Genomic DNA, 22332 nt, shown 5'->3' on the forward strand with positions numbered 1-22332 from the left:
ATTATTCTATACAAAGACTCCTGCGGGCTTACAGTTCATGTTCTAGTTTCTATATTGTCATGAAAGATCACGTAGCTAACTAAAACTTCAAATCCCCAAATATTCACCTGGTGAGACAGAATAAATGGCGGTAGCGGTTAACTCTGTCGGTTTATTGGTAAAAATTAAGCACCTTCGGATGTCTAGAAGATTTTTCAAGAACGTTGTATTGCACTACTGCATGTAAATGGCATATATCGAAAGAATTCAGCAGGTCAAATGAAGCCATATGACTCCTGTCGCACTATCTACTGGAGTAATAACTGAACTTCAACATACATTCAGCTTCATGCCCTTAGCGTCATCCTGGATCTTAAGATCACTTCAGCCGTCACGCCCAAGCTGCCTATCAGCAGCGACGTCAAACGTTATGGCCTGTGGGAAGCGCCTACACACTTGAGTGCAAAAAATCAATTACAACAAGCTTTTTCAATCAGCTGTTTTCTCAAACCACTAATTACACCAGTGCGTCATGGTGAAATTTTCACCGGTTTACCATTCTTGTCGTACTGATAGACGAACATTTTAATACAGTGAGAATTGGCCGGTGAAATCCAAGGGCTACTGGTGATAGAGAAGTTATAATTCGTATAAAACTGAACTGGTTGTTTCTGGCACTTGAAAAATGCCTTGAGCGTCCCGGCGGCCATTGTGCGAAATCTTTTACTTATAAAGCAGTAGAGGAAGAAATTAATTGCAGTGTTCAGGAGCGCTAACATGTTGGCAATGTCCGTAACTATGTGCACCAGCCAACTATTGTGTATAGGAGATACGTAGAGATGGTAGAGTATCATAATTATTCGTGGTGCCCAAAGGATGGCAAAGATGGATGTTATCGTGAATAAAATAGCAGTTGTTTTCCCAGTGGAGTACCCTCGAAGACGAAAGTTGCTTTTCCTTCTGAGCTTGTAGACGATGATGGAATTTAGAACGAAGAAAATGGAACATGGAACCAAGTAGACTGTGAAACAATGTATCCAGATAAGAATGTGATGTAGAGACGTGCTTGTGTAATCCTCAGTCCATATGTTGGGCCACCAATAGTAAGGGATGCTAGTCAAAAAACAAGTGATGTATACACTTACAATTACTTTCCTTGTACGAGCTGGGAAGGAAACAGTGTGATATTTCAGAGGGTGGCAAACTGCTATATATCTATCAATGGTTAATGGGACTGTAATCCAAATAGATGTATGTATGGAAGAAAACTCCAGAACTTCAATCACCTTGTTCAGAATTTGAGGCATCTGCTTATTAAGGATGAAGTCCTCTAGAAGGAAGTCCACAAACACAATAAAGAACAGTACCATGATGTCTGCTGCAGCCAAGGCCAAGAGATAGTTGTAAGAGGACTTTTGTCTTCTGGCCACAAGCTGAGACAAGATGATCACCGTCAAAATGTTCGCTGTGGAGACAGAATGGGAGAATGAATGTCTTTTTATGTTCATACAGAGCTGTAACATACTCAACATACAAGAAGGTAGAGGAAGCCAATTCTGATCACCGGTCAGTATCTCAGCATCCAGACCCCAGGCACGGAACGGTGCAAGGCATGCACCACCTTGGCTGTGGTTACAATATAGAAAAGAAGTCCAATCCAGCACCACGTCCTAAAATCAGCAGCATGCCATGACTAAGGACTGAAGGTAACTGTCTAAAACATGCTGGCTGTACTTTTTCTACTGTATGCTTCTGATTTTATCATGAATAAATAAAGCTTAAAGATTTTAGGATGTTGTGCATGATTGGACTTCTTTTCAACATACTCAACATACAGGAATTGGAGCTGTAGGATTCAATTGTAGTCATTTCCAAAAGATATAGTCAACCAAGCCTGAATCTCAATATCTCTTAAAGTGTCCATGTACTTCAAAAAAGCTTTTGACATATCAAAGGTTTTGATTAGGGGGTTAAAGTGCTAAGACCCCCACCGATCACTAGAATGAGGGTCAACGAGGTCAATGGAAAGTCTATATAAGCCCATCTCCAGTCTGTCACCAGCAGTGAAGAAAGACATTCTGTATGAAAGGTCCTTTCTCAATCAATCGGCAGCGGTCTTAGCACTTGGACTTCACCTATCAAAATCTTTGATATGTCACTATGACATATACTTTTTTTTTTTAAACACAGGTACGCTTTAACTCTTTACGTTTTTTTTTAAATAGAGACTGGGAAAAAAACCATTTATGTGTCTCACAATGTCTCACAATAAATACAACAGCTACAAGTGCTTCGTAAAACCTCAGTGTCTTTGTTTCCATGCAGTTATATCCCTGGCTGCCTGCTACATTGATTTCTGCTGGAACCCAGAAGCCTCCAATCTTTAGTAGATTGTGGTACAATAGATGAGGTAGAGCCAAGCTGACTATTAAAGAGAATGCCTATTAAAAGAAACAACTAAAGGATGTGGCTTTTGTCTTAGTGTTAAAAAAGTTGGCTGCTTCCCTGCTGTGCAGCTTATTTTAAAGGGGGGCACAATATTGATGGCCTGTCCTGAGGATAGGTGATTGACACCTGCGTGGTCCTGGCCGGCCAACAGTTTGAAGAAGTCGGTGAGCATTGGCGCATCCTTGCAGCACCCCAGTCAAAGCATTGTACATTGTGTAGTGGCTGCGCTTGGTACTGCAGACCATGGCTATTTATTTGCCCATTTACAGGCCACATGACACCACTGTCCTAGGAAGAGGCTGCGGTTTCTTCAAACAGCTGGGATAATATAAATGTTCTACCAGTTCAGCACTGATCTCTTGCATTCCTGTTCCCTTGTCACTAAAGCCTTCTGCACTGTTTGTATGATGCTTTCATTCTCAACGTGGTCACTGATGAAGGTGAACATGACCAGACCCATCCATAAGCCTCCTCCATTGAAATCCACAGCACATGGGAAAATAGCAAATGCGCAGTGTGAGAAGGACCCACCAGAGTCTAGTCTAAGTGTCATTTGAACCTTCTTACTATCGAACAGCTGAGATTTCAATGGGAGTTGGGAATAAAAACCTGTGGCAGAGAAATCAAAAAAATGTTGAATGATGAAATCTGTGGGGGAAGAGCCAGGACAACCCCATGCATATCAGTGGTAGGCCAGCCGAAATTGTCAGCATTGGCTGACATTTATCTAATGTGTATTGCCAGGTTAACTTAGAATAGCTAGGACAGTGATGGCTAACCTCCAGCACTCCAGTTGTGCTGAAACTACAACTCCCAGCATGCTCCATTCATTTCTATGGAGTTCTGAGAAGAGCCAAGCAAGTGTGCATCTTAGAAGTCATAGTTTTACTACAGCTGGAGTGCCGGAGGTTAGACATCACAGAGCTAGGATAACATTAATTGCCAACTGGGGGATTTATGTCTTACAGTTAGTAACCCTGATGCCCTCATTGTCATGAACATTCAACTGAATTTGCTAGTGAAACCTATGAGGAGGAGAGAAAGGTGACCAGCAGCCAAAAAACTGGAAATGAGAAAAGGCTCGAACTGACAGAAATTCACCTCACCTATTTATCTTCCCCTAGGTCTACTTCCTTCATTTCTTAATTCTCCTTCCCCTGAGAGCAAAACTAGATAATTTGCAACATTAGGATGTTGGATGAAAAGTTAGTAGTAGAACCTGGGCCCTGGTGCTTGAAGGGGCACAATGGCCCATCTACCACATAAGACAGCACTATTAGGAATGGTATATAGTAGGAGAGGGTCTTACAGATTATGTATTGGGGACTAGAATCTTACTCCTGGGGAGATCCATTGAAAACAGTGTTGTAAGTTTGGGTGGCCTTGGACTGTAATTATGATAATGCATACTTCTGAAGCATGACATCATTTCTGTCCTTTGGGATGCACAAAAGTTCAAACTGAAAAGCTTTCATAGTGTAGATAAGAATTCACAAAGCAACAAAATTTCTCCTCTTATCGATTTAAAAATCATCATTTTATACATTGACAATATGGCTGAAATTTCTCGAAACCATACAAATACCAAATATAACTGGATGCGAGTGGCGTTTTTTTAATTTAAATTTAATGATCTACTTGTCCTTTCCGTCTTATGGATGAGCTGCTTGCTGCTTATCATCTGACTCATTAATCAAGGACGGCAAATACTAATAGCATTTAAAAATATCTCATTAGCAAAGTTTCTTAAGCCGTATATTTGCTATATATTTACTCTATTAATGATATTAATTGCCTATCAACCATGCAGTGTTTTTTGCTTTGCACGAAAAACAACACAGCATTATTTATTTATTACTTATATATCGAGGACATATTCTTTAGCGCTTTACAGACATTATCATCCCTCACCGTCCCCAGAGGAGCTCACAATCTCAATGCCCTAACAGTATGTTTATGGAGTGGGGGGAGGAAAACCACACAAACACTGGGACAATGTACAGTATAAACCCCATGTAGATGTGGTTCTTGGTCAGATTCAAACCTAGAACCTAAGAGCTTCTAAGTTATACGTTCAATGATCACCTTACGATGTCCATCTGTACACCTACGTGTTAGGCTGCTTTCTAACTTGTTTTAGTGGATGCAGAAGACACTCATACTTTACCACTAATTGCCTTGACTTGACATTGTTTCAATTCCTACAAGCCCAGGGGCAGACCAAGAATTAGCTATAAAGCACAAGTGCTGCGCACGGTCACTAACACAGGTGTAATAGCAAAAACAAAGTTTTTTTTTTCCAAGGATGACCTGTTTACTTCATCTACTAGCCTACCTAAACATATTTCCCTCTCTGTGTTTGGTACTAGCATAACTCCTAGGCAGCACGCCTGCAGTCTTTGGGTTTGTTTGACGATGATCTCTTCTTCACCCCTTATATTCAACCTCTTATGTGCTCATGCCGCCTACACCTCAAAAACATCTCTAGAATCTGCCTTTTTTTTTTTACTTTGGAAACAGCAAAAACTCTCATTGTAGCCCTGATCCATTCTCACCTTGATTACTGTAACCCATGTAGGAGAGTACCTGGGGTGGTGGTAAACGGGAGGTACGTGCCACCGGGGGTCCTGGCCCCGGTGGAGTAAGAGCCGGAAAAGTGCATTGTGCAGCGGATCCGGGCCGGCTCTTATTGGGAGCAGGCAGATATGCGGGCGGGTGCCTGTCTCCCCACGGTCCAGGCCAGGTTTTGCAGGGAAGGGTTAAAACCCGACCAGCACAAGGGTGTGGTGCACAGTGTGGAGCTTCTGGGTTCTCTGGCTGTGAGAGTAAGGAGTGGAGGTGAGCTGGGCTGTGTGCTGAGGCCTGTAAAGGAGTGGGCAGGGACCCGCAGCTGAATCCAGGAGGGATCCGTGTCCTGTGGCTAGAAGCAGGACCCATGGACTTACTTCACCAAGGAGAAAAGGTGACATTACTCCTGGCTTTAAATAGACTTTGCTTTATGTGACTGAAACAGGCCTCAAGTAGCCTGCAGCAGGGACTTGCTGTGTTTGAACTATTATTTTTGCTGTGTGTGACCACCCTCCCTATGAACTGCACCGTCTTTCACAAATATGCACCGTGTGAATAAACAAAGCATTGTGTTTTACACCAAGACCAGTCTGTGTTGCCTCTATACTGCACTCGCTACCACTGCCTACCAGAGCGGATCCCCACAATTGGTGGCTTCAGCGGGCAAACAGCAGTGAGGCCGAAAAATTGTGTTGTTTGGACTGTATGTCATATATTAAGCCGGCAAGTTTTTGTGGCTCCAGATAAGATGGAGGAGGCCATTAGACACTTGGTGCAAAGTAATGAGGAGGCTACTCAGAGACATGAGGAAGCCCTGAGAGATCAGCGGCAGTTGAATAGTCTACTGGCCCAGCAACTGGCGACTATGCAGGAGTCCATGCGTGTGTTACAACAACAAACCGTCCCAGGGGGAACCGCAGTCCTACCTGCTGCCCGGGATAAGGTGCGCTCAGCGTTAAGAAAGATGGGCCCCGAGGATGATATCGAGGCGTTCCTGATGGTCTACGAACGCACTGCGGAACAGGAAAGGTTACCTGCAGAACAGTGGGCCGAAGTAATAGCGCCATTTTTAGTGGGAGACGCACAAAAGGCCTACTTCGACCTCAGTCAGGAGGAAGCCAAGAGCTATAAGAGGCTGAAGGGGGAGGTGTTGGCTCGTCTTGGGGTTAATACCTATGTGCGTGCACATCGAGTCTACCAGTGGGCCTTCTCTGAGTCCCGGTCTGCTCGGTCCCAGGCCTATGACCTATTACACCTAGTAAAAAAATGGCTGCAGCCTGAGACATTGAGCCCCTCGCAGATGGTGGAACGGGTGGTGGTCGATCGTTTGGTGCGGACACTGCAAAGGGCCATACAGCGCTGGGTTGGTCAGGGAGATCCCGGCAACCTGGATCAGTTAGTAAGTCTAGTCGAGAGGTATGTGGCGACCCAGGACTTGGTGCGGGACTCAACGCAGGCACGGAAATCCCGTCAGGCTCCCTCTCAGGCTAGGGATCCGGAAAAAGGGACCCAACCACAAAGGGGGGGGGGGAAGGTTAGTCCTACTCCAGGGAAGAGAGACCGGGGAGGGACCACGGGGATTCAATGTTGGCACTGCCACGGCCTGGGACATAGGGCAGCGAACTGTCCTCAAACACCTGAACCCATGGACTGCGGGTTCGCTCGCCGGTCCTCTTTCTTTGCCCGGCCTGTATGTACCGCAGATGCCTGGCCGGACGCCGATATGCCACCTCTGTGCCAAGTCTTGGTCGATGGGCATCCGATTAATGCTTTGCTGGACTTTGGGAGCCTGGTAACCATAGTGCATGAGTCCTTAGTGTCTGAGACACTCCCAGAGAAGCAATCCCTGTCCATTGTCTGTATCCATGGGGATCGCCGGGAGTACCCCACTGCCAGGGTTACCATGTCCATGTTGGGCAAAGAGGTGCAGCATGTCGTCGGAGTGGGACGCCAAATCCCTTATGCCGTCATACTGGGAAGGGATTTTCCTTTGTTCTGGACTCTATGGAAGAGCGATATGCCTTCCCTTAGGGACAGACGACAATCTGGCCCAGTGCCCGAGGATCCCGATGCGGGGATACCAGCCGTAGGGGTCACCACATCACCTGTAGAGTGTCATCCCGATAGGTTTCCCCTAGAGGTGTTGGCAGGCGAATCCGTGGAAACCCCGTCCATCCCGGACCTGGAGGTATCCCGTTCGGGACCGCCCAGCTCCAGGATCCGACATTATTGCGGGCGAGGGAAGGGGTGACAGTGGTAAATGGGGTGGCTCAGCACCCAGGGGCCGACTCGGTGTTTCCCCATTTGGCTTTTAACCAGGACCTGCTGTATAGGGTGGACAAAGTGCAGCACGAGGTAGTGGAGCAGCTGGTGGTACCCCAGCCATACCGCCGTGTGGTACTGGACTTGGCCCACTCCCACGTGCTGGGAGGACATTTGGGCGTAAAAAAAAAAACAAGAGCGTATTCTGCAAAGGTTCTATTGGCCCGGGGTTTATGAGGAGGTCAAAAGGTTCTGCCAATCCTGTCCAGTGTGTCAGAGGACGAGCTCCCAGCCCCACTATCGCAGTCCCCTAGTACCCATGCCCATCATTGAGGTCCCCTTCGAAAGAATAGGGATGGATCTGGTAGGCCCCATAAAAAAGTCGGCCAGAGGGCACCAGCATATCTTGGTGGTCTTAGACTATGCCACCAGATATCCTGAAGCGATCCCACTACGTCATACTTCAGCTAAGGCTACTTTCACACTAGCGTTCGGGTGTCCACTCGTGCGCACCGTTTGAAGGGGCTCACGAGCGGCCCCGAACGCATCCGTCTGGCCCCAATGCATTCTCAGTGGAGGCGGATCCACTGAGAATGCATCCGCCTGCCAGCGTTCAGCCTCCGCTCCGCTCAGTGAGCGGACACCTGAACGCTGCTTGCAGCGTTCGGGTGTCCGCCTGGCCGTGCGGAGGCGAGCGGATCCGTCCACACTTACAATGTAAGTCAATGGGGACGGATCCGCTTGAAGATGACACTATATGGCTCAATCTTCAAGCGGATCCGTTCCCCATTGACTTTCAATGTAAAGTCTGAACGGATCCGCTCAGGCTACTTTCAGACTTAGAAAATTTTCTAAGTAATAATGCAGACGGATCCGTTCTGAACGGATGCAAACGTCTGCATTATCGGAGCGGATCCGTCTGATGAAACATCAGACGGATCCGCTCCGAACGCTAGTGTGAAAGTAGCCTAAGCTCATAGCTAAAGAACTCATGGGTATGTTCGCAAGAGTGGGGATTCCAAAAGAGATCCTGACCGACCAGGGGACACCCTTCATGTCTAAGGTGACGAGGGAGCTCTGCAAGCTTTTAGGGGTTAAACGGTTACACACGTCCGTATACCATCCTCAAACCGACGGACTAGTGGAGCGCTTTAACAAAACCCTAAAAACTATGCTTAAAAGAACCGTAGCCAAAGACGGAAAGGATTGGGACTTGTTGCTGCCGTACGTATTGTTCGCAGTGCGAGAAGTGCCCCAGGCCTCTACGGGATTCTCGCCCTTCGAGCTATTGTACGGTCGACGGCCAAAAGGGTTGCTGGACATCGCTAAAGAGGCGTGGGAGCAACAGCCCACCCCACACAAGAGTATTATAGAGCATATAGAAAAGATGCAGGACCGTATCGAGACAGTCCTACCAATCGGCCGGGAACACATGGAGGCCGCCCAACTGGCACAGAGCCGGGTATACAACCGGAGTGCCCAGGTCCGGACATTTAACCCGGGTGACCGGGTACTGGTGCTAGTCCCCACCATTGACAGTAAGTTTTTGGCACGGTGGCAAGGTCCCTAGGAGGTGAAAGAGAAGGTAGGGCCAGTGAATTACAAGATATCCCAGCCAGGCCGGCGGAAGCCAGAACAGGTATATCATGTAAATTTACTGAAATCGTGGAGAGATAGGGAGTGTCTCATTGGGGACGGCCCAAGCACTGTCTTGTCTGCGGGGAAGATCCCAGCTCCACCCGAGGTCCCGGAGGGCACCTCCGCGGTAAAGATAGCGGGTGGTCTGTCGACCAAACAAGCTCAGGAAGCCAAAAAGTTGGTGAGTCGAAATAGGGACGTGTTCTCTGAGCTTCCTGGACGAACTTCGGTAGTCCGACATGACATTGTCACCGAGCCCCACATCAGGGTACGGTTAAAGCCGTATCGTGTACCGGAGGCCCGGCGACAGGCCATTTCAGAAGAAGTAAGGTCGATGTTGAGGTTAGGGGTGATTGAGGAGTCAAGGAGCGAGTGGGCCAGCCCCATAGTCCTCATCCCAAAACCTGACGGTACTCTGCGCTTCTGCAATGACTTTAGAAAGCTCAACGAAGTGTCGAAATTCGATGCCTACCCCATGCCCCGGGTAGACGAGCTCATAGAACGGCTAGGGAAAGCTCGCTATTTCTCGGTCCTCGACCTCACAAAAGGATATTGGCAGGTGCCTCTCACGGAGGCGGCAAAGGAGAAGACTGCCTTTGTCACCCCCGAGAGGTTATTTCAGTACCAAGTTTTGCCCTTTGGCCTACATGGCGCTCCAGCCACCTTCCAGCGATTGATGGACGTCATCCTACGGCCCCATCGTCCATATGCTTCGGCATATCTGGACGACATCATCGTGTTTAGCCAGGACTGGGAGAGTCACCTGCCCAAGGTACAGGCCATAGTCGATTCACTTAGAAAAGCCGGACTGACGGCCAACCCAAAAAAGTGTTCGATCGGGTTCGAGGAGGTCCGGTACCTGGGATATGTGATTGGGCGGGGAGTTGTCAAACCCCAGGTAGACATGGTTGAGGCGATCAAGAGCTGGCCCAGACCTCTTACCACCAAGCAAGTACGTTCGTTCCTAGGGATGATAGGATATTACAGGCGCTTTATCCCCAACTTTGCCACAGTGGCGGCCCCATTGACAAGACTTTTAAAGGGGAGAAAGACGGTGATGGTCCGCTGGGATGAGCAGGCGGAAGAGGCGTTCTCCCGTTTGAAGTCGGCTCTGTGTGGGTCCCCGGGTTTGGTGACACCAGACTTCACACGGGAATTTGTCGTTCAGACGGACGCCTCTGGAGTGGGCCTAGGGGCAGTACTCTCTCAGGAAATCAGTGGGGAGGAACACCCTGTTGTCTTCCTGAGTCGCAAACTCACCCCAGCGGAAACCAGGTACAGCGTGGTAGAGAGAGAATGCCTGGCCATAAAGTGGGCCCTCGAGTCCCTTAGGTACTATCTGTTAGGGAGAAGGTTCCGTCTGGTGACCGACCATTCCCCTCTTCAGTGGATGAGCCGGGCCAAGGAGGGGAGTGCCCGGGTCACCAGATGGTTCTTATCCCTCCAGAATTTTAAGTTCAGTGTCGAACACAGGGCAGGCCGCTTACAGGGGAATGCCGATGCCCTGTCCCGGGTACACTGTTGTACGTGTGTCCAACCTCTCAGGATTGAACAGGGTGTGCAACCCTTCAGGGTTGAACAAAGGGGGGGGATATGTAGGAGAGTACCTGGGGTGCCTGTCTCCCCACTGTCCAGGCCAGGTTTTGCAGGGAAGGGTTAAAACCCGACCAGCACAAGGGTGTGGTGCACAGTGTGGAGCTTCTGGGTTCTCTGGCTGTGAGAGTAAGGAGTGGAGGTGAGCTGGGCTGTGTGCTGAGGCCTGTAAAGGAGTGGGCAGGGACCCGCAGCTGAATCCAGGAGGGATCCGTGTCCTGTGGCTAGAAGCAGGACCCATGGACTTACTTCACCAAGGAGAAAAGGTGACATTACTCCTGGCTTTAAATAGACTTTGCTTTATGTGACTGAAACAGGCCTCAAGTAGCCTGCAGCGGGGACTTGCTGTGTTTGAACTAATATTTTTGCTGTGTGTGACCACCCTCCCTATGAACTGCACCGTCTTTCACAAATATGCACCGTGTGAATAAACAAAGCATTGTGTTTTACACCAAGACCGGTCTGTGTTGCCTCTATACTGCACTCGCTACCACTGCCTACCAGAGCGGATCCCCACACCCATTAATAATCAGTCTTCCCTCACTAAACTCTCCCCTCTCTAATTTATCCTGACTGCAGCAGCCAGGCTCACTGGTGGGAGTCCCATAACTGTAACAATCGCTTGTTCACTGTTGTTCTAGGCACAGTGGTAATTCTATTCTGTCCCTTGTTTGGGATACTCATGTATGTGTTGGTAGCAGCAATGAAGATGCAAGCTATCTTCACCTATCTGACTATTAGATGTTTGCATCCACCAGGCATAGGCCAATATACAGTAAAGCCACTGTATCTGATATATAACAGTAAGTTCTGCTGCTGAGTAGGGTTCTCAGAGATTGAACTCCCATTGATGGACTATGCCAAGGATAATCCATCAATGTAAATTCGTGGAAAATCCTATTAATCCCAATATTCAATTTCTATGCATACAATCATGCCAATGTTTTCAGGAGACTCTGTTGAGATTGAGACAAGTGCCAAAATGGTGAAGAAATGACGTATGAGTGAATTTGATCATTAGTGCCTGAATAGGTGGTTTCAGTATCTCAGAAACGACACACCAGGTTCTACTCCTGCCAACCAAGAACTGAAAGTGGAGACTTGAGTGGGCACAGAGGGGCACAGATAAAGATTAGAAACACTGGCCTGCCTACGACAACATATTATTATTATTATTATTATTATTATTGACGTGAACCTTCTCCAAAACACCACCTCTTTGAGAATAAAACTCACTTATCCAGATTTTCTGTCACAGATGCTCAGTTTCACCATATATTATGCATACTGCCCACCATCTTTAAGAAGGTCACTACTTCTCAATGCAACTTTGTTTGGTCTCAAAAAGGTTTATTATTATTATTATTATTATTATTAATATTAATAATAATGATAATAATAAAATCTTATTAACCACTGCCCGTAATAATAAAATCTTATTAACCACTGCCCGTTTCCAATAAACATTCAGTCAGCCCGCACTTAACTTTACAACAATGTTCCTAGATGTCTGTGCAAAGATAGTAGGTGCAGGGAGATTGGGCAACTGTGGTAGTGGAAAACCCACTGTCTGTGACAGCAAGGCTTTCCATAGAGAAGGCAGGGCTGTTTTTAACTGTCCCTGCATTCTCCATTGCTCTGTACCCGGTGATCAGTGAGCATCGTATATTCAGATCAGCAAGCCACCACCAGCCCGATCATGTGATTGGGTTGGGCATCTGCAAATGCTGCTGGGTCTTAGCAAACCTAGATTAGCTTTGCAGTGAGGCTGAACAGCCTTGCTAAAATGCCTATGGGCAGTATTCCCTCTATAACTGGGCTTTATTCCCTTTGTAACTGGAACTATATTCCCTCTGTAACTGGGGCTAATGTGTCAGCCCTAGTTAACGAAGAAATCAGAAAAAAAGTAATATTAAAGAAATGTTAAATGCCCGTCAGCCAAGTTCACATCTGTCACATGATGAGCAATGGGTGTGTCCTCTGATTTGGAAATATCCGAGACATGTTCTCTCGCTAGGTTGGCTGAGTGAGCGGGGGCACGCCTGCGGGGCGGGGTGTTTTGCCCTTTAAATCGCGGCACATAGGCGGCCATAACAGTGCCAAGGCTTACATCAGAGCCACACTAGAACGCCGACTCTCACACTAGAGAAGTGCGGCTTAGGCAGGCTTGAGTTTCTGGTGCAAATTACATTAATGGCTCCTGAGGAAGTGTGCTAACTCAGCACGAAGAAACGCGTCGAGCCTTCCCCCTACCACACCTCTGCCAGCTTGCGCTTATGTTTGGCTGTTTATGAGCCATATAAGCAGTTCTCTGCACTGGCTTTGTATGTGGCACCATTTTTTCTACTGTCCTTAGGGGATGGCAAAGTGCACGGCCATCCTCTGAGTGACGTTCCTGTATTCAGCCGTAATTATGTTGCTCTCATTGAGCCCGGCATTGGATACATTATTTCTGTCCAGAGGTTTGATCCCTGCAGACATCTGTGTTATGGTGGCACAGCACATACCACATATAACTCATTGCTTTATGCGCTCTATGATGCCTGTTTCTCACCCTCTGGATTAGAGGTCTTATCTTTTAGTGTGCTCATCTGACTGACAGTGTTTAACCCATGCAGTCACTGTGAACCACACATGACCTTATAGTCAGCCTACTACATATGATGTTCTTTTGGTCATACACCCTTTTGTGTATTTTTAATGCAGACGACTAATAAACTTTTGTTGCGTTAGTTTTAACGTCCTAAATTATATTTGCTTTACTTCTTCACTTATTGCCCTTGGAATTTCAAATATTAAAGCCGTCCTATACAAGTAGAAGTATAAATATTGGAGCTCATCATGATTTATTGATCATTGGGCAGTGTTTCCCTAAAGTAGTTGACCTTGAATATACGCCTAGCAGCAAACCTTACCAAATTAAAATGTCAGGGATGCCCAGCTGACAAGTTAAGTGGATTGCTGCCTCTACTTGTGCCGGCTTTGGGTCAACCTTTTAAACCTAATGCTTCTTTTGAACAGGATCCAGTCTTCTTCCTTTCCAAGCCTGTACTTGCATTGCTATATATCACTTCTAGTTTAACTCGACTTGGAAAAAAAATACACCCTATGATTTTATGAGACGAGCATAAGTGAATTAGACAGTAGGGAACAGAACAGTGTATACTATAAGCTTTGAATAACTATCATTAATGGTCATTAAGAAGACACTGGGGACATCAAAGTGGTCAAAACTGAGAAGATAAAAAGGTGCCGAGTATTCCTGATACTTCCATTATAGCTAAGACTGACATATTCATTAGAACCGCATATATTTGCATCTTTTCTCTCAGAGCTGTTTTATGTGTTGGCCCATCCAGGGCCAGCGCTTCCATAGAGGCAAGGGGGGCAATTGCCCCCGGGCCCCCGACTCCTTAGGGGCCCCCCAGGTGCCGGCCCGGCCGCAACTACTATCTATAATTCCATTCTGTGTGCCTGTGGCCCCAGCGGTCCGGTCTGGAGACGGCGTAATGATTATGTAATTAAAACTGGACTGGAGTAGAGTGGAGGGGCCCCCCGCCGGGCGCCGGCGGCCGCTCTGCCTGCGCTGCGCTGCTAAGCTGCTTGTCTCTTTAAGAGATTTGAGACTGAAGCAGCGGCATGCACGGCACAGGCAGGCACGTCTAGCGTCTGCCCCCCCCCCCCCCCCTTCCCCGCCCAGAGCAGAGAAATTGGTCTTGATTGAAGAAGGAGCAAGCGGCAAGCGCCATTGGCAGCCAGCCAGCCACAGCCCAGTCTGACTCTGCCAGTGCCAGGGAAGGCCCTCGGCCCGCTGCCCACAGTCAGAAGGCAGCCAGCCAAGTTCCACTGAAGTTCCAAGTGTACAGTGAGTCTAGTCTACAACAGAACACAGTCAGTTACAGTTACTGTCTCTGTCTGGTAGGTTGGTTATATTGTTGTTAATTAAACTGGAGAACTGTGCATTTGAAGGGGGGGGGGGGGCTGTTACTGGTACTACCAGTAACTGCCCCTTCCCCCCTAAATGCACATTTCTCCAGTCCAACTGACTCCAAACACAAACAGAACCAGGGCCACGGAACAAACGGCCCATTGTAGAAATGCCTATTCTTATACGCAAAACAGACAAGAATAGGACATGTTATATTTTTTTGCGGGGCCACGGAACGGAGCAACGGATGCGGACGGAATGGGTCCGCATCCGAGCCGCAAAAACTGCGGCTCGGATGCGGACCAGAACAATGGTCGTGTGCATGAGGCCTAAAGGTAATGGTCCAGCTGCTGAAGAAAAAAACGGCAAAAAAATCGTCAGTTTTTCACTGACAGAACTCGCATGTGTTTTTCATTGTTCATGTGAATAAGTCTTTAGACTCAGTATTATTTATTACTGGTCATTTCTAATCCAGTATCCTGAGACTCCTGTCTACCTATTTTCTACAGTAAAAAAAGATCTTCTGTAAGATTTGTCGTCATATTGATTTTAACACCAGTCAATATAAATTTGCCTGAAAAGCTGCTCCAAGAGTCCGCGCTGCATCGGGAAGAGACCAGAAAACTCAGTTCTATTTCAGATGAAAGCACTTTATGAAATGAGATTTTATCTCTGCCACCTAACAGCTGTTTGTAGGGCCACAAGACGCAAGATCTAAGTTCATCCAGTATAAAAAGTCGTCTGTCCCTAATGTACCATATATGTCATTTGTATCACAAAAGATGATGCACCATAATGTTCTCTTTCCTGCAGTGTTCTTCAATAGACTTTAAAGGGCATCTGTCAGCAGATTTGTCCCTATGACACTGGGCTGACCTGTTACATGTGCGCTTGGCAGCTGTTTTAATATATGCAAATGAGCCTCTAGGAGCAACGGGGGCGTTGCCGTTACACCTAGAGGCTCTACTCTCTGTGCAATTGCTACGCCCTCTCGCGAGCAGGCTTCATCTTTAAAGTCCCGGCTGGCGCTGGTTGGGAAGGGGTTAAAGTTCATAAGCGCGACAGTTGCAGAGAGAGATGGGCCTCTGGGTGTAACGGCATTTTTCTCAGCAATGCAGGCACATATGATAATGGGTATAAACACTCTATGTGAAGACCTCGCAAGAATAGAGCACGGCCTGTTATAACCACCTAGCTACAGTAATATATCATTCAACCAATGGCCGGCTCTAAGTAATTGATATAAAATTTATTTTAAGATACAATACAACAATTATAAAAAAAGAAAAAATTCCATTTCATATAAGACAAGGATAAAATGTAAATATATAGTCCGGGGGCACGTGTGCACGTGCACTAGCAGCAGCACGGATCCGACAGGCTGTTCACCCGCATGAACAGCCTGCCGAAGTTCCTTGCCGCTAGTGTGAAAGTAGCCTAAGAGTTGTGTCAGAGGAACCCACCGACTCTTGTCTGGGGGTGTCTGATGTCACTTGCGATAAAGTCGAAAACCGAGTCAACCATTCAAGCACCGCTGGGTTGCTGGTCAAGACACGACCGCTAGATGACACCGGGAGCTCAGGCCTTTCACTGCGATTGATGCTGCCACCCCACTTCTTCTGCTGCCTGCGACAGAAACATTTTGGCCTCTGCCCATTACCCTTTGAAGGGCCTGTCACCTATCTGTCTGACATACTGTATAATAAAAGAATTGAATTAAAATTAAAATAATACCCCCCAAAAAAGGCTGTAATACAATGTTACTTCACTGCTGAATGGCAATTAAGACATATATTTTTTCTGATTAATAAATTCCCCCCCAAAAAAATAAAAATAATCACAATTCACCGCAGAACGGCTAATGGGACATACGTATATTTCCTTTTAATACACCACAATAATGGCTGTAGTACAATGTAACTTCACAGCTGAACGGCAATTAAGACATATATATTTTTTTGGATTAATAAACTCCCCCCCCAAACAAAATAATCACAATTAACCGCAGAACAGATAATAAGAAGTAGGTTTATTTCCCTTCAATATACCCCGTAAATGGCTGTAATACAATGTAACTTTACCGCAGAAGGTCATTTAAGACTTATTCTTTTTCCTATTTCTACACTCCAAAAAAAGAATCACAATTCACCGCAGAACGGCTAATGGGACGTACGTATATTTCTTTTTTATACACCACTTAAATGGCTGTAGTAAAGTGTAACTTCACCGCTGAACGGCAATAAAGACATATATTAGTTTTTCTGATTAATAAACTATCCCCCCCAAAAAAATAATAATCACAATTCACTGCAGAACGGTAATTCAGACGTATTCTTTTTCCTATTACTACACCCCAAACAAAGAAATATAACAATAACAATTCACCGCAGAACGGCTAATGGGACTTACATATATTTCCCTTTTTTTTCCCTATTAATACACCCCCCCAAAAAAAATTAAACAATGTAAAATCAAAGCAGGACGGCTAATAGGACGTACGTATCTTTCCTATTAAAATACCCCGTAAATGGTTGTAGTACAATGTAACTCCACCGCTGAACAGCAATTATGACGTATATTTTTTTTATTTTATTTTTCCAATTAATACACCCCCAAAACATTCCCCGTAAATGGCTGTATCACACAGAACTTGCACCCCAATCACAAGCAAGGTTTGCTGGAATTAGGGATGTATCATATAGTGAAAACAACCTAAAGCAGCAGTATAACTGCAATTTGGATCCCCAATTAGTGCAGCAAGGTGTAATAGAATCGCTCCTATTACCCAGGCTGTACAGTCTCCTATTGCACCCTATTCTCCTTTTATAGCATAGATAATGCCTCCCTATCCTTTCCTTACACCTTGAATAATCTTTCCCTGAACTTGTAAATCATTATTTCAGCACAATGAAGTCTTTCCTACCACTTTCCCTAGAGCCTGCTGATGTCTCTCCCTGCACTAAGTGTAACACCCCAGAGTTGTGTTACTACACGCCTCTACCCCTCTACTATCTTCTATGAGCTTTTACACTGTCATCAGATATGATTTTGCTCATGTCCTCCAAAAAATGTGCATATAAATCCATGTTAAATACAATTGTTCATGTAACCAGTAGGTGGCAGCAACACATTGGCAAGGTACTAGTCCCAGTTTAGTGAATCTGGTCTGGAATGGATTATTCCAGCTTAGCTTCCCCTCTGTGAGCAAAGTGGGCTGTTCCTATATCCTGCAGCATGGGTGGAAAAGGAAGTTAGAGTGTCACTGTGTGATAGAGTTTTACCTTTGCATAGGGAAGACAGCAAGGACCTAGTCTTGGCTGAGACTTGGCCATATTCTCAGTGCGAGCACCTTCAGCTCAGCTGGATGAGAAAAGCAGAAAACCACAGACAACCTCCAGAATTCCAGGAAGAAGGCATCCCCTGAGAATCCATCTGTGAGTTAAGTCCAGTGCCTAGGAGAAGCCTATTCCTCCTCAGTTAGTCTGTCCCCACATAGCAGAAGTTACATTTAAAGCAGAAGTATTCATTCCTGCCAATCATTGCGAAAACCAAGAGACCAAAGCTGTATACTGCTTGGATGCAAGTTATCTCAAGTAAAGCAACGTTTGAACTTCATCTAAAGGTCTAGACATTATTTCTTCTGCAAAATTCCTCTATTACTCCTACTATCACTACACTCAAATTTATTGCAAGTGAGCCAGGAGTCCAGCCGTTCCCAGGTAGGAGACACCGTGACACAACTACCAACAAACTATAAAGACATTAGAGGCCATTACACCACTCTGGCATTCCTAATCTGGGACGCGCGTTATAACACCTTGGAAGGGCCCTGGGATAGTACCCTGCGCACGCTGCAATTGGCGTGACGACAAATACTGAATATTATTCCCACTGGCCAACTGCATAAGTAAACTAGAAAATGGCTAAATCCAAGATGGCTGAGGCTATTTATAGGGCTCTGACATCACAGGGCTGGCTGCTGACTGGCTGCATGCATGGCATTCTGGTTGATTCCTTGTTCCCAGAGTTCTTTGCTCCATGTCCTAACACATGCAGCAGCCATTTTATGAAAAAATGCGATTTGTTACCATGAAGAGCGAGGAAATTTGGATTCGGTGCAAATCAAATTTTTCCTGAAATTCGGATCGAATTCCACTCCATCAACTTCCATTCGCTCATCTCTACTGACCTTCTAAGTGAAATAAGCTGCATCTGCGCCGTTTTGTGTAATTATTCTGGCTAATAAACAGGCGTTCAAAGCTAGGGATCCCCTTCCTATAATATTCATGTGTCCTAATATGTCATACAGACAGAATTTGCCGTGGTCATACAGCTCCTTTAATATAATGTATTAACTGCCTTGAAGTATTTGGACACCTAGTATTCATTATGTCAAAATCTAGTTCTGGTTTCCACTAAAAGGAAGGGTTTTCTATATAAAAGTGCACTTCAAAGAGTCTGTAAGAACTATTCTTCGGTGCTTTTTTTATTATTATATTTGCTGGAGGAAATGAAAGATTACATTGTAAACGGACACTTGAGACACATTCATTCATGTCACTTCTGCTCTGGTAGAACTTTCCAAACGTTTTTTTAACATTTCTTGGCGAAAAGCTGCCATTTTAATTTGAAATGACTTAAATGGCCCATTTAGAGTGTAGGCACGAGCTCGCAGCGGGCGGACATTCTCAGTAGTTCTAAGAATCCACGGGAGGACGTGGTCAAGAATGACTCAGTTGATGCAGGGTTCCATCTACTAATGTTTTGCAGGAGAAGAAAAAACAAAACAAAAGACTAAAAAGCCCAAATCACTGCACAAAGCCATAGCAAATGCATCAAAGAAATGGAATCCAACTGAAATAAATTGTACTTTTTTCCCCCTTGGTAAGGTTTTGCCCCAGGAGACTAATAAGTGTCACAGTGCGTTAAACAAATGCTCTCTCTGTAGCATGCATTAAGAGACAAAACGAAGGAAATAATTGAATGTATACGTGGAGCCAAAGAAGCCTGCTGGCTGCATTTACTCCGGCGCGGGGGTTTTCAGTTAAATAGTGATATCGCTTTCACGTTTGACATATTGTGTCATAACAGTAGGTCGTACTCCTCTGGGATTAATCACCTGCTTATGATCTGTGAAGGTGTTTGCCTACTCTTGGTTAAGAGTCTTTGTGATGATTCACCCATGGAAGTGATCTCGATGCTCAGTTTGTAGGATAACATTCAGAAAATGACCGGGGAGACAAAACAGCGTCAGTGGAGGGAAAGGGTTAAAGGGAACCTGTCATCAACTTTATGCTGACCTCACTGAGGGCAGCATAAAATAGTGACAGGAATGCTGATTTCTGCGGTGTATCACTCATGAGCTAAAAGTAAGTGGTTGCTGAGAACCAGCATCATAACCATTGCAGACTGGGCCTTGAAAAGAGTCAAATCTACCTGAGAAGAGTCCTGGTTATTCATGATCTCCTGCTCTCCCCGGCCCATCTACTGATGATTGGCACTTCTCTCCTAGAGATAAAGGGAGAAAACTAGGTAGAAGACTGTCAGTCATCAGCAGGTGGGCGGGAGAGCAGGAATTCATAACCGTGACTCTTCTCAGGTGGCCGGGACTCTTTTCCAGGCCTCGTCTGCAATTATTGTGATGTTGGCAACCACTTACTTTTAACTTATAAATGACAGACCGCTGAAATCATCTCACCTGTCTCTACTTGTTGCCGCCGTTAGTATGGGCCGCATAAAGTTGATGACAGGTTCCCTTTAATGACTTTCATCATAAATGCCGGGGCACGGAGGTACGGTGACTCAGTGTTGCCTGAGTAATGCTGCACACATGGCAACGCCACTGCAATGATGGGTGCTTGCTGAAGGACTGCAAGGGTACGACCACACGGCTCCACACTGTGGTCGAGTAATGGACTGCCGTATGGGCTGCAGTTGGCTCTTAGTTGGGCTGCATTGTTAATGGCCTCATGGTATTGAATTAACAATGCAGACCCACTGAACAGTGTGAGCGCAGTCTCTTTACTTTAAAAGGGTTTTCCGAGATTTTACTAGGTCATCAGTAACTGATCAGTGGGGGTCCGAAACCCAGGACCCCAGACGATCAGCTGTTTGAGAAGACACTCTTGCTCCTGGGATGCCGCTGCCTTCTCCGTGCTCAGGAAGCACATTGCCCTACATAGTATAGCGGCTGTGCTTGGTATTGAGCTCAGCCCCATTCACTTCTAGGGGGCTAGGCTGCGATGACCTTGTCATCAGAGGCCTAGGGAAAGCTGTAAGAAGTTCACGGCGCTCATTGGAGAGTTTGTGCGTTCTCAAACAGCTGATCGAACCCCCACCAATCGATACTGATGACCTATCCTGGGGATAGGTCATCAATATTAAAATCTCTGAAAACCCCTTTAACAAGAGACAGATGTGGCACGCAACAGCAACATGACCACGCCATGCGGTCATACCCTTAAACAAAAGGTGTTTGCCAATTATTACTTCTACAACACAACGTTTCAGGCCCTTTTGGAAAGCCCTTTTTATCAAGCAGTTCTAACGCGCTTTGATGGTCCAGGTCGGCTGACAAAAAAACTACAGGGAAAATTACATTACAGCAGCACAAAAAAGTTCATCAGCTAACCCGCAGCTAGCAAGAGATGCACACGGACCTCCCAGACCAGGACACTCCAATAGGAAAAAATCCTCCTGCACGGTCATTCGCTGTTAAAATCTACGTTTTATTTGCCATACATTAAAAGTACAGGAACAAGAGCCATAACAGGTTGACGCGTTTCGACATCAAGTCTTAGACATAACCATTGATTGGTTATCACTAAGACTTGATGTCGAAACGCGTCAACCTGTTATGGCTCTTGTTCCTGTACTTTTAATGTATACCGAATAAAACTTGGATTTTAACAGCGGACGACAGTGCTGGAGGATTTTTTCCTATTACTGCAGCGCGTTCTGAACCAAAGATTATTGAAAGAAATGTATGGAATGCGGAAATATAGTTATGTTTGCCATAAAGCCAGTTGTAAATGTAACAGACTATAAAATAAAATTCATCCTACGGATTCTCTTACGTTATCCCACACAGTTTCTAATATTAATTTGCTGCACATTTTTTATATCACGTTTGACAATTTTTAAAGCCGTTATCCACATTATACCTATTTTATAGCTTCTGCTTGATGTCTCTGTGACTTTACCATTCACTGTGAAGTTCACTGTCCATCAAATATACACATTTTATTACAGCTCTGACATCATTATCTTTTCTCGGGGTGGTGATTGTGTTCCGCTGAAGTGTATTTCCAGATTTTGAAACAAACACTTACCTAGGTATGTGTCCCAGGGTGTAAAGTAAAGCGTCTTACCCTTCCATGAAACCCAAATTTGTTAAAAAAAAATCACAAGCTCAAAGATTTTAGGGTGAAGAATTAGGGTGAAGAGCTTAGTCCATACACATTGAAACAGTCATGCTGCTGACACCTATTTATACCCATTCTCTCAAACACATATATGCTTGGATCAGCCGAACCTGCATGTGTTCTCAATCGATAGAGTTGAGTAGGCCGATCCTGATAACTAAAGGATCGAGCATATTGAAACTCAACAGTCTGATCCTTCTCTCCCCCAACATCTGCTATCGTAGGACATTCTGGATATCAAATGTATGGTTATGTTTCAGGGCATCTAACCTCCATGGTGGCACGTTTACTTTGAAACTGATTATGTGTAGCAGCTTCTTCTGTACGCCCGGTCCCAGGCGCTGCGCTCAGCGGTGACATGTGGTTGGTGCTTTTGAGGATTCCGCTCCACAGCTTTCACTCAGCCCTGGACACAGCATGATGTCTGCTGGTTTCATGTTACACTGCTCTAAGGTCAGAGTGAATCACTCCCTGGGCTGTGGGGGTTAGGTC

General features: G+C 45.8%; 1 protein-coding gene across 1 annotated transcript in view; it reads right to left on the reverse strand.

The window, feature by feature from the left end:
• Positions 1 to 509: 509 nt before the first annotated feature.
• GPR139 (G protein-coupled receptor 139) overlaps positions 510 to 22332 on the reverse strand; it is a 99678-nt gene continuing 77855 nt past the window's right edge. Inside the window, exon 2 of the mRNA XM_040440732.1 lies at positions 510 to 1444. Coding sequence (XP_040296666.1) covers positions 510 to 1444 — 935 coding nt within the window. The remainder of the gene's footprint in view (positions 1445 to 22332) is intronic.

Source organism: Bufo bufo, chromosome 7 (assembly GCF_905171765.1).
Source record: "Bufo bufo chromosome 7, aBufBuf1.1, whole genome shotgun sequence".
Taxonomy (NCBI): domain Eukaryota; kingdom Metazoa; phylum Chordata; class Amphibia; order Anura; family Bufonidae; genus Bufo; species Bufo bufo.